The sequence below is a fragment of the Dermacentor albipictus genome, chromosome 1 (assembly GCF_038994185.2).
Source record: "Dermacentor albipictus isolate Rhodes 1998 colony chromosome 1, USDA_Dalb.pri_finalv2, whole genome shotgun sequence".
In the NCBI taxonomy this organism is placed as follows: domain Eukaryota; kingdom Metazoa; phylum Arthropoda; class Arachnida; order Ixodida; family Ixodidae; genus Dermacentor; species Dermacentor albipictus.
The window spans coordinates 274,775,877-274,788,885 of NC_091821.1; the positions used below are offsets into that span (position 1 = coordinate 274,775,877).

The following is a 13,009-nucleotide window of genomic DNA, read 5'->3' on the forward strand; positions in this document are numbered from 1 at the left end:
ACTTTCAATTGATTATTTAGTATTCCTAACCTAAAAGCATACTAGAGATGCATGAAAAACAAGTAAATAGTTCAAAAGACTCGTTTCTTGCATGCATCCTCATACAGATAGATGAACAAGGGTATAGTAGCTTTTTGTGCACTTTCACTGGAAACAGTGCTGCTGCTAGCTCTACATACATTGTGGTGGCAGGCACAAACGACATGGAAAAACAATTTTGGAGCCACTGTTCACACAAAGAGAGACTAGCAAAACAAGCCAGCAGTTATCGACAGAAAAGATAGCACAAGTAAATTTTAGATATCCTTTCAGCTATGGCTTTTTTTTTACGTGCAAGTAAATTTGGTCCACATTCATTGATCGGTTTCCTTAAAGCTGAAGGGGCTGTGTGGACTTTATTTTAAATTGAAGGTTATTATTTTTTTAAGTTGAATGACATTCTGGTAGGAATACTATTTAGTAAATCTGTTCACAGCAGCTATGTGAACCAGGTAGCAGACAGCAACATAGAAGAAAAATGATTTAAGAAAAAAATACTGCACGTTGGAAAAATGTACATTTATGCACCAACCAAGAAAAAACTGATATTTAATGATGTTTCGACTTCCCCTACAGGAGCTTTGCTCACAAGAAAAACCAGTGTTCTATTGATCTCGCTGCAGCACAAGCCACATTATTACCTACTACTCTGTCACATCGAATCAGCTCCTGCACTTTATGGCCTATCAAAAATAAACAAGCAAGTTGTTCCTATGCAGCCCATTCTCGACTACATCTGTTCGACTTTGTGCAAGCTATCCGGTTTCTCAGGCCAGGTTATTTCACTGCTTGTTGTCAGAAGCATTACCCATGTGTGCGATTTCGGCGACTTTATTGAATAAGTACGAAACATTGTCACTGCTTATGATGACTTCATGGTCTCATTTGATGTTAAATTGCTGTTCATAAGCATTCCAGTAGAATTTGCTATAAAGGTTTGCACCGCTGCCCTTGAAACTGACTGATAGCTACCCGACAGGTATCCATTTTGATGTTCCGGACCTATCCGTACTCTTTAGGTTCTGTTTGTCAAACACATACTTAGTCTTCTAAGCGAACTTTTTAGCTGCAAGTGCGTGGTATGGCTATGGGTGCAACAGTAGAACCTCGTTCATACGTTTTGGAAAAAACTGCGAGAAAAAAACGTACTAACTGGCAAAACGCATGATCTGAAGTAACTAAAAAATATTTGAGACTCAACTGCTGTTGACGTCTACATAATGTAAAGCGTGTGGATTGTTACAGCACGAGACGCCAACCCACGTTGAGCTGGTGGTGCTCTGGCGGCCCAACGACATCGACATCTGCAGAACTAGCTGCTTTTTGCACTGCACTTTGTTTCGTCAATCGCGAACTGCCTCGACAATGGTCAATCTTCAGTGACTCAGAGGCACGTCTCGCCGGGCCGGGCCTCCAAATCGTTGCGTCGAACAATTGATCTGGAAGATGATGACAGCTGTCCCCTATCAGGAGCTGAATTTCAGCCCCTGGTTACTGGCTCTGGGACACCTACCTTCCCTCCTCTAACCCCTAAATCCGAACATAGCAGGGCAACCTCGGTGTAGGCGTTTCCCCTTATCTAAATTGGCCTCTCCTGCCACTGTAACTCAATGGAACTGCCGAGGACTACGGTCTCGTACTAAACGGGCCGACCTTCGGCTTTTCCTTTCAACTTTCGAGCATATGCCCACCGTGGTGGCACTTCAAGAGCCAGGAAGGGGCGCCACCTTAACAAACTATACAACATTTCAACAGGACCCCCCACCTTGTCTATGCATTTATAAAAATTACACCGCAAATATGGTCGACTTAGACCTCCACCTTGACTTTTCCCATGTAATGGCGACTCTTCTCCCCCTCCACAAACAGGACTCACCATTGCACATTCTAAATGTCTACTGCACACCCAAATTGCCGAATGTATCATTCTCCGACCTTTTTAGCCGTGCGCTGTGGGGTTCTTCTCCTGTGTTCTTGGGACAAAGGAACAATGCAGTAGTGCAAACAATCACAAGGGCATTTATTGCACCTTTCATAGATCAATGCCTGCTAGCCGAGTTGCTATCCACAAAACATGCCGATGGGTGCGCGACAAATCTAGAAGTCCGACTCACCGCGACCGGATAACAAGCGAATATGTTCGCCCCATTCTGGATCCCAACACCTCGTCATTCGCGCATACAGTCACGCGAACGGTGACACGTTCGAAGGAGGCCATGCGAGACGGTCTCGCAGAAGCATGGATCGGCGCACACGCGCCACGTCCGCGAACTAAAGAGGAAGCGCCTTATCCGTCTAGCGCCCAAGTAAACCCCGCCTGCAGGTGGCGTTAGCAGTGCAACACTCGTGCCATCTCTCGTACTGCGCTTGAACCACGCCGACCGCCACGGGCGCCAGACTACACGGGGAAGCCGCACTGCAGGAGACGGGAGCTATGCGAGAAAACAAGATATCAGGGGACGCATGAGAGTCGCGCATCCCCACAGCGCTAAGAGTTGCGGGTCGGGACCCCCTCTTGATAGTTGGCGATTTCAATGCCCCCGGTCGAGTCTGGGGGTACCGGCGTGAAGAGAAACGGGGACGCAAGTTGGCGGAGCTTGCGTCAACGTTGGGCCTCACTCTCCACACGGACCTCGTCCACCCAACCCGTATAGGCAATTCTGTGACTCGGGATACGTGTCCGGATTTGACCTTTACCCGCAACATTCAGTATGCAGACTGGGTCAACACCGAGGAAACCCTCGGTAGCGACCACTGCATCCTAAACGCTACAATTCGGACCAAACCATTAGCAAAACCCACAACACAGGCCTGACTCCCAGATTGGTCCAAGTTTAGGCAAAATTACAACACAACGACATCTATACTCGGGCAAGGCTACCCCAACAATTGGTTTCTAGCCTTTGCTCCACCGAAACCAAAATTCAGCTTTCCGAGGCGGTATCAGACGGGGATAACCACCTCCTCCACCTCTGGGAAGCGCGGCATTGCCTAGTCCGCCGGTGGCACCGAAAAAAGCATAACCGCAAGCTTAAGGCTCGAATTGCCGAGCTCACCCAGCAGGCGGCCGAGTATGCAGCCCAACTCGCAGATGCCAACTGTGTGGATCGTTGCAACACGGTAGCGCGGCAGATGTCCAGCAGCAATACCTGGCGGCTCTTCCGCGCCCTTATCGACCCAACGCAGACATGCACAGAAACTCATAAACATCTACAACGTGCCATACACAGTTTTCACGGCAACACAACTCGGCTAGCGCACAAGTTGCGCGACCAATACTTGTGCACTGCCCAGTACTCCTGCGGATGGGCATACTCTTATGCAGGTTCGGAGAACGCTGAGCTGGATCAGCCATTCCAGCTCCACAATCTGCGAGCAGCCCTGGTGAAAATGAAACGTGGCACAGCCCCGAGTCGGGACAAAATTGCAGTCAAATTACTCGCTAACTTACCAGACCCGGCCTACCAGTCCTTATTGGATTACATCAATTCAATCTGGCTCGGGGACGCGCCACTCCCCAACGATTGGAAAACCGCTCTGGCCACTTTCATTCCCAAAGCTGGCAAGGCCAGCAACACGGTCAACCTTCGCCCCATCTCTCTCGCCTCGTGTGTGGGCAAACTAATGGAGACGATGGTGCGTGACAGGTTATCCGAGTTCATGGAAAATCAACACATCTTCGCAGACTCCATGTTTGGATTTTCCCCGCACAGGTCCACACAAGATGTTCTGCTACAACTAAATTGGGACATCCTTGACCCAGTCGAATGCCCCACAACGATAAGGTCGTACTCGCCTTAGACTTGAAGGAGGCCTTCGACAACGTTACTCACGAGGTAATACTCACTTTCCCAAACCAGCTGTAGACGCAATACGTTCAGGTACATTCGGCAATTTTTGAGAGATCGTGACTCCTACATTAAAATCCAGGACACTGAAAACGGCCCCTTCCGAATTGGCACCAAAGGAACACTACAGGGTGCAGTGCTGTCTCCTCTCCTATTCAATGTGGCTATGATGCACCTGCCGGCCCAATTGGGCGCTATCGCTGGTGTGCAGCATGCACTGTATGCCGACATCACCCTGTGGGCCACGCAGGGCTCACTCAGAGACATTGAGGCCAACCTGCAACAAGCGGCGACCATAGTCGTGGACCGTTATGCTCGCCACTGTGGCCTGCATTGCTCCCCTCAAAAATCTGAATTTGTACCCATACGCCCCTCACCAAAGTGTACCGCCGAAATTGAGCTCTTTCTGGAGACAGGAACAATTCCTGAACACACAGAAGTCCGGGTACTGGGGCTTTTCGTTGATCAACATAGACGGTCGAACACTGCTCTGGCCAAGCTCCGTAAGGTGGGGGACCAGGTGGGCCGCATGGTCCGCCGGGTTTCCAACAAATGCAGGGGGTTGGGGTGCAAAGACGCCTTGCGGCTGGCGCATGCATTCGTGACCAGTCGAATCTTATATTCGACTCCTTACCTCCATCTTCGGAAACAAGACGAGGATCCACTCGAAGTCATCCTCCGCAAAATTATTAAGAGAGCCCTCGATCTCCCCGCGACCACCTCCAACCAGCGTCTCCTGGGTCTAGGCATGGTGAACACGTTCCGGGAGCTCCGAGAGGCTCACTAACTTACCAATACACACGCCTCTCTAAGACACTGTCGGGTCGCCACCTCCTTGCCCCACTACACATCCAACACACCACCCTTATGGAAGAGCGAGTACGACTCCCTTTCGAGTGGAGGTGTGTTCTCTACGTACGCCCTCTTCCTAACAACATGACATGTGAGGACCATAATGGTCGGCGCCTGGTTCGGGCGGAAGCCCTGGGCCGCCATTACGGGTCGAAACCCGGCACTTATTACGTGGACGCTTCCGGCCCCCACCATGGGGGATGGTACGCGGCCGCAGTCATGCACCAGTCCAAAACAGTTAACGGGCTTACATATCGTGTCCGCGACATAACTCATGCGGAGGAGGTCGCCATTTCACTGGCTGCTACCCACTCTGATTCCAAAACAATTTTCTCCGACTCGCGAGGGGCCTGCCGGATCGTCGAGCAAGGCTGGGCTCCATACTTAGCCTACCGACTATTTCAAAGTTGCACCTACACCGGGGACCCCGCTCACCGGAACATAGTATGGGCTCCTGCTCATATGGGTCTCGAGGGGAATGAGGCAGCGGATGCCGCCGCCCGCGCGCGCTCTCTCCGGGCTTCCTTTCTCGAACCCCTAGATCAGGATCTCGAATTCAATCCCGCATATTCTTTTAATGACATTGTCCTGCATTATCAGTCTGGCCATAGCCTTTACCCTCTCCCGAGTAAAGGACTATCTAAGACGGATGAGTGGCTTCTACTCGGTCTGTATACGAACACTTTGCTGTGCCCGGCGGCACTCAAACATTTTGATCGTTCTTTCACGGGCAGTTGCCCGCACTGTGCGGAGAAGTCATCGAACATTCACCACATCACTTTCGCTTTTCCTCAGTGCAGTTGAGTGATCCCTCTTGTAATGCAAATTGAACGGTCGAGCAGTTGGTGTTGGTCACCCTCGATGATGCCTTCTATGTTGCGGGTGTTCCGCTGCTGACATAAATGACAATGTTGGAGTGAGGCGGGATGCTGAATTGGTCCTCAAGTACACTCGAGGCATGCTGACTGGAAGGTCTTTTAGTTGGTATCACTTGGTCTGTGGACAGTGTTAGGGACTTTGACCTCAGGCCAGTGATTGCGCCGTATTAGTCCAGGAAGTCCATGCCGAGAATTGTCTCGCAAGCACTGTTGCAGGACAATGAACATTGCATGGTAGGTCCGGTCATGTACTGTAATTCTTGCCGTGTAGATTCTCGTCAGCTTTATGAGGTGTCATCCAGCTGTCCAAATTTGAGGGCCGTGCCAGGCAGTGTTGACTTCCTTCAACTTGACGGCGAATGATTCACAGATTACGGAGTAGTTGGCTCCGGTGTCTGCAAGTGCGGTGACTTCCTGGCCGTTGAGAAGCACATTGAGGTCGGTGGTACTTTAGTCTTCCCTTGCAGTTAGGTCTTGGCGTTGGATCATGGCTGCATCGCGTTGACCTGTGGCTGGTACGTGGTGTCGTTGGGTCATCTTTTGTCGGTGCATTCTTGACCTCCAGGCTTTGTTGGCGGCATGAGGGGCTACGTCATCAAGCTAGAGCTTGAACTGTTGTTGCCATCGACGGAGGATCTTTGACAGTTCAACGTACAGCAACTGCACCTTCATCGGTTGCTGCTATTAGTTTTCAGGATATGGGCTTGCAGACCGGCCGCGGGCTTGGCCAGTGTATGGTCGGCGCTGTGGTGACAGGTAGCAGCCTGGTGACAGCGAACGGGACGGTCATCGAGAGCTCCACTGAGTAGCGGCGAGGTAGTCGGCAATATCACGAGGGCGTTCGCCTTCCTGAGGGTGCGGTGCGTTGACAGCAAACCCTCGCAATCCCCTCTCGCGGTAAATAGATTGGTGGTAGATGTGGCCAGCTTCTCTGCAGTGATAGAACAGTGGACTGCGGTCCGGGGCTCACCAAACATCAGTCTTCCTTGGAATACTGCACAGGGTAACGGGTTGGTGTGCTAGCGGCGCGGCTGGTGGATGACGGAACCGCAGCATTACCATGCCCTGGTGTGGGTGCAGAGGGGGAAACTGGCGGAGGGCAATGGAGGCGTATGTCATTGCTTGGGGCTGTGGTGATGGCAGCTGCACTTTAGTAACCCCAAGTGATTGCTGAACCTCTTCCTTGACGATATCGATTAAGGCCACTTAAAGCCTTGTGACCTTGAAAAGTGCTTCTGCAATTCCTCGCAAACGACCACTGTGATGGTCTCTTGCATGTTGTCGCTGCCAAATGCTTGAACATTGGTGAAGTTTGCAGACAGCGTTCGGCAGTTATATTGCTTTGTCCGCATAACGAGCGTCTTCTCAATGGTTGTTGCCTCGGAAACGAATTCAGCAGAAATCTTGGGCGGGTTGCATATCAATCCGGGGAAGAGCTCTTGCTTGACACTCCTCATCAAGAAGCAAACTTTTTTCTCTTCTGGCATATCAGGGCGGTTGTGTCTGAACAGGCGAGTCATCTCCTGGGTGAAAATCGTGATGTTATCATTGCATAATTGTACGCCGGCTTCTAGCATAGCTTCGGCACTTTCCTTGTGCACGATGCTCGCAAAGGACTGCAGTAAGCCATTACAGAACAGGTCCCATGTTGTCAGGGTTGACTCCTGGTTGTCAAACCATATTCTAGCGGCATCCTCTAAGGCGAAGTATACATGCCACCACTTGTCGTCGGAGTCCCAGTTGCTAAAGGTTGCGATTCGTTCATAGGTCTCCAGCCAGGTTTCTGGGTCTTCAGACGATAATCCACGGTGGGTTGGTGGGTCCAGACGTTGTTGCAGCAGAATGGGTGCAGCCATTGGGGTTGCTAACTTGGGCTTGATCCCTCTGGTCTTCTCGGGAAGAGGTCCATATTCCGGTAGCAGTCCTTGCCACCTACGGCTTGCTCGCTGGGCCTTGGTGACGTTGGTGTTGTCCTAGGGTTTCGGGCTTGAATCTCGGCTTTGCGGGGGCTTCGGTACATGAATGCACTAGCACCTCCACCAGATGTTAGCAGTAGTGATGGTGAAGAAAGTGGCAAAACTTAAAATGACAAAACTAGCATTTTGTTGGGCAAACCTGTACCTTCAAAAACAGGTTACACTTGAATGACTCCGATAGTAGGGAGCACAGTCGGCGATGAGCGAAAATCTGATCTGCCGGCCAAGCACGTCGTCTTTTATACATGGGTCATCGAAGGTTCCAGAGTAATCGCTGGTGCCCGCGTGTCTTTCAGAAAATTCTGCACAATTTGTGTCGTTCATACATTCAGATTGCACAAGCTTCGGTGACAACATACAATGGATACAGGGCTTGTATAAAAATTATCAGGCAACAATTGTTTCCTGACGTGACTGTATATCGCAGCGCACTTGCACTGCGCTTGCGCAGTGGTAGGGGATGTGACCTTCAAGATGCACCAAGTGCCAGTTGCCTCTGAGCGTTCATTCAGGCTAGATTGTGGTTTTAGTGGACCCCTGTCAAGTGATAAGGTGCAAGCGCAAAATGCAGTGAATGATTGAACAACAGTACACCACCAAATTTTGTGTTGGACTGGGGAAATCAAGTACGGAGATGTTCGGCATGATTCGCCAAGTGTTCAAGGATGAAAGCATGTCACAAACTGCAGTTTTTAAGTGGCACAAGCTCTTAAAAGATGGCGGAGTAAGTGTGGAGGACGAGTCCCGCACTGGACAGCCGTCAACATCAAGGACCGACAACATGCAACATGTGCATGAAGTGCTGAATTCAGACCATTGTTTAAGTGTTCGAATGGTCGCAGATGAAATTGGCATTGATGAGATCACAGTGCACAGCATTATCACTGAAAATTTGGCGATGTGAAAGATCTGTGCTAAACTCGTCCTGAAGGTCTTGACAGACAAGCAAAAGCAGAAGCAAGTGTCTGCTTGTGAAGACCTGCAACGTGTTGAAAAAGACCCTGGCATTTTGGACAACATAATTATGGAAGCCGAAACTTAGATATTTGAATGCGACCCGAAACAAAGTGGCAGAGTTTCGAATGGCACACTCCGGCATCACCTCATCCAAAAATGGCTCGAATGAGCAAATCCAGAGTGAAAGCCATGCTCATCGTTTTCTTTGACGCAAAGGGGGGGGGTCCACTACGAATTTGTACCTGAGGGGTAGACAGTGAATGGTGCTTTTTACCTAGAAGTGCTAAGAAGACTAAAGAGAAGGATCAGCCGGGTGAGGCCAGCTATCGCTGCAAATTGGAAATTGCATCCATATCTGCACCAAGGGCGGCGACTACCTGACGATAAACGGCATCGTGACAATTTCCCAACCCCCTTACAGTCTCGACTTGGCACCAGCAGACTATTTCCTATTCCCAAAAGTGAAATCCTCCCTCAAAAAACACCGCCATAGGACCTTAAGTGCCATCAAAGAAACTTGTTCATTTGCCTTTAAGGACCTTCCGGAGTCCGCCTGTTGTGGAAAAGCTGTTGGCAGATGTGTGTATATGCTCAAGGGATGTACTTAGAAGACTTTTGAGGCGTTTTAGCAATGTCTCTAATAAATCTATTTTTCCGAAACCTTTCCCGATACTTTTTACAAACCTGGGAGAACCATCAATAACATTTGGGATACTTCCAATACATGCCGGTGCATCCCGCGCTGCGTGGTAATGTTTGACATTTGTTATCTGGTAAAAGGTAGTTGCCCAAAAAAGATAAACAAGTACATGTGTCAATATTTCATTTCATTTCATTTATTTCTCCTTATTAAATGCTTGAAGGCATTACATAAGGGGGGACAAAAGACGTGTAAACTTCAATGACTTGAACAAAAATGCAGAAGATACAGCAGAAATACAGTCCGTGAAGTAAAAAAAATATAATTGATGATACATTGAAAATATAAAGGTAAACAGTAGAAAAAAAAATATCTGAGCATGTAGAGGCTGCGTAGTGCATTCTTACTTTTTCGCAGAATTCTTTGCGTTCGGTGTATGCCACTGTGTTTTCTGAGAGGAAATTCCACAACACTGTTGCATTAGGAAACAAAGATGAGTTAATGTATGCAGTGTGGCCATTTACACACGCTATTGCATTGGTATGGCTGAGTCGAGAGGACACTTTATGTTGTGGTTTTAGTAGCACATGGTGTGATTTCTGGTATTCTTGTATGAATGCACTTCTTTTTTCGAAAAGCGAGAGCAAAGTTGGGAATGCATTTATTATGTGGGGTAAATTTTATGGGAACTTCTAAACAGCAAAAATTGAACATTAAGACAGTAATATAAGAACTCCGTGCCCTTCCACTCTGTGAAGAAGGATGACCTGAGAAGCTGTGTATGTGGGCCCCCTTAATGGCGAACTGCACCTCCGCTGCGGGCTGGCCCAGTATTGCACTATCTTCGAGATTGGCCCACGTATGAGGAGTGCGTTGCTTCAACTTCGCCCAGTATTGCACTATCTTTGTGATCAGCCCGCGTATGAAAAAGAGTTGGTCTACATGCAGACGTGATCTCCCAGATCCTAGCCATAGACAGCTTCACTGTAAAAAAAAATGCATTATATAACTTTTTAGTACTTGTACACAGGTACTCAAGAAAGTGGATGAGGGGAGAGCTGCTGCTGTAGGCCATTGAACACTTACACGAGTTCGACCTCCACCGGCAGAAAGTTTTTTTCTCACTTTCCCTTCCTTTTTTCTACATTTCAGTTTGAAAAGCAGTTAATTTCCCCTATGCTTTTTGTTGGCTTCATCTCTTGGCTTTAAGTGGTTGTTACTAACAAAAAGCTCCCCTTAATCATCTTGATTGTATGATCCCGCAGTTTGATGTGCCACCTTTTAATGGGTAACCAACGTGTGGTTAGGTATAACCGAGAAGACTAAAAAAACGACACAGCTGCATGCATGTTTAAGCAGCCTGTAAGTTTTGGGCATTTCTTACTTAGCATAATCAATTTAAAGAAAGTAAAAGAAAATGAGACATCTCAGGTAGAGATTGGTTACGGTAGGGACTTGTGTTTTAATGCTACTTGAAGCAGCCTTGCATGACATCTTTGTCAATATGAAGGGCTGGTGTTTTATCATGAAGTTGATTACTGCCAGGCAGCATTGGACCATGTAGAAAGTTGTAAAAAACCAATTTTTCAATGTACACAGCTGTACCCTCTTGTGCCACATTATTAGTGCTACTGTAGAGGTTGTGTTCAGTAGTTAGCAAAAAAGAAAGGTTGGCATGCAAATTGGAAAGAAGCTCTTTTAAAATGTTTATTGGCTGTACTTGTGAGTTGTGTAATAATTCTCTACAGGTAACTTGACTACACTTGACACAATTCCCAAGTCGAAAGGGCTGATGGTGCGGGACCAACTGCTCAAGTTCCACCAACAGTGGTACTCCTCCAACATAATGTCACTTGTCGTTCTTGGCAAAGGTGAGGCTGTCTCACTGAGCAATTCTGTCGTGCTATTCAGTCCTGGCGATACCTTTTTGGAATAATAGATCAATGTTCCAAGCAAACAAAAAGGGATATGCCACCGTGTTTCATGTGTGTCTTGCATAGGGCCGAGACCTTTATGTTGCAAGTGTGGTTCAAGAGACAGATCTCACAATTTCCCATGCAGTGTGCGCATGGCTTTTGCTGGTACTGCGACACTGCCAGTAAGGTAGTCGTCTCATTGCTATGCAGCAATGTTAGTGAGCAGTAGCATTTGTTCGAGTGCCCAGGTTAGGCACATTGTGGACCTTGGTTATTGATAATGTTCTTGTCATAGAGGGTACAAACACTCAGTGGATTTTATTAAGGGAATCTGTCACTGGACAAACCAAATGAATTGAGCATGGCATTAAATTCTCTAAGGACCTTCTACTACCAGTTGTACAGGCTGTGGTAGCAGTGTTGTTTTCCTTTCTTGCAAGTTGTTAAACAAACACACTAAAGAGCAATAATAAGTTCAGCTTCATTACTAAAATATGCTTTAGCAATAGCAATGTAGCCATTCTTATCATGAAAGGAGGCCTGCTAAGCCAGAAAAGATGAGGAAACAAACGCATGGTGGTGCTATAACTGAATTTTTGACACCAGCATGCCGTGATGGTACTAATTTTGGCATTGTATGCTTTGGCTGAGTTGATTAGTAGAGCATTTTATTCTAAATAAACTAAAGAGCTTCAAGAACTGCTTTTGAGCCAAAGGGCTGTGGCACTGCACTGCTAAGAGCAAGGCCATGGGTTCAATCTCGACTACGGCACCCACATTTTGGTAGAGCGAAAATGCAAAAACACTTGTGTACTTAAATTAGGTATGTGTTAAAGAACCCTAGGCCGTCAAATTTAATCTGGAGTTGCCCACTACACTGTGCTATATAATCGGATCGTGGTTTTGGCATATAAAACCCCACAATTATTTTCTTCTTTTGTGCCAAACAGGAAGTTTGGCCTTTGTTTTCTCCTCTGTTAATCAACCTTTTTAGTGAAGTGCAGGGTGTCTACCAACCGGGAAAACCGGGAATTCTCAGGGATCTTGAGTTGTCTGGAAAAACTCAAAGAAAACTCGGGGGAATTTGTGCCTGTATCAGGGAAAATTAGCTGTAATTTTATTGAAAGGGTTGAAAGTCGCGGTAATGCTGGCTCGAGTACAGACAGGAATCGTAATGAATCGTCTTTGACGCCCTGTCGTCGGCTGGAGGAGTTGCCAGTGTACAGTCAACGACCGACTTCCCGGATTCCTGAAAATTTGGACGGCTTCACGGCACCGCCACCACGTACCCCATAGAGTCAATGTATCAGAACGTCTGAAATTTTTGGACGCAAGAACTCTTTGCCATCCGGTTTTCCGGACGTTTTGCCGTGACCACAGATCTGAAACGGCATTAATCAAAGCCACTGGCGGCGGCAAGGTAATCAAATGCACAGCATTTGATTACCTCGTTGCTTTGAGTCGGCGCTGTCGCACACAGGTCCGTTGGCAGCCATAGCCACTACTGCGGCAACGTTAGGCCTAACTGCTTCGACGTTCGCTATGAAGCTTCTTGCTGTTGGGTGCCGTGTTTTTTTATTGAAAGAAATATTGAAAGAAATTTTTTATTGAAAGGTATTTCCTGTCACAGTACGAGCACCGATATGCCTAATACGTGTACCGGCAGGCCTTCAGAGCATTTTCGAATGTGCCTGTGGCGGTTTGAGCCCTTAAGGGCAGTAAATGACATTCATTTATTTTTTCCAACTGGCCGATCTTTCCTACGTTTTCGTGGCCCCTAGGGAGTTCGAAAAATCGAACCTGGACTGTGCAACTGACCAAGAAGATGCTTCAAGGGGTCTGTGGGGCGAATGAGTGGCGGAAGGAAGACAAGAACAGAAAGGGCCTGCGCATTGAGGAATGA

General features: G+C 47.8%; 1 protein-coding gene across 1 annotated transcript in view; it reads left to right on the forward strand.

The window, feature by feature from the left end:
- The window catches only part of Ide (Insulin degrading metalloproteinase), a 316,112-nt gene that overhangs the window by 39,986 nt on the left and 263,117 nt on the right, over positions 1-13,009 (forward strand). The window contains exon 7 of the mRNA XM_065440616.1: positions 10,939-11,061. Coding sequence (XP_065296688.1) covers positions 10,939-11,061 — 123 coding nt within the window. The remainder of the gene's footprint in view (positions 1-10,938; positions 11,062-13,009) is intronic.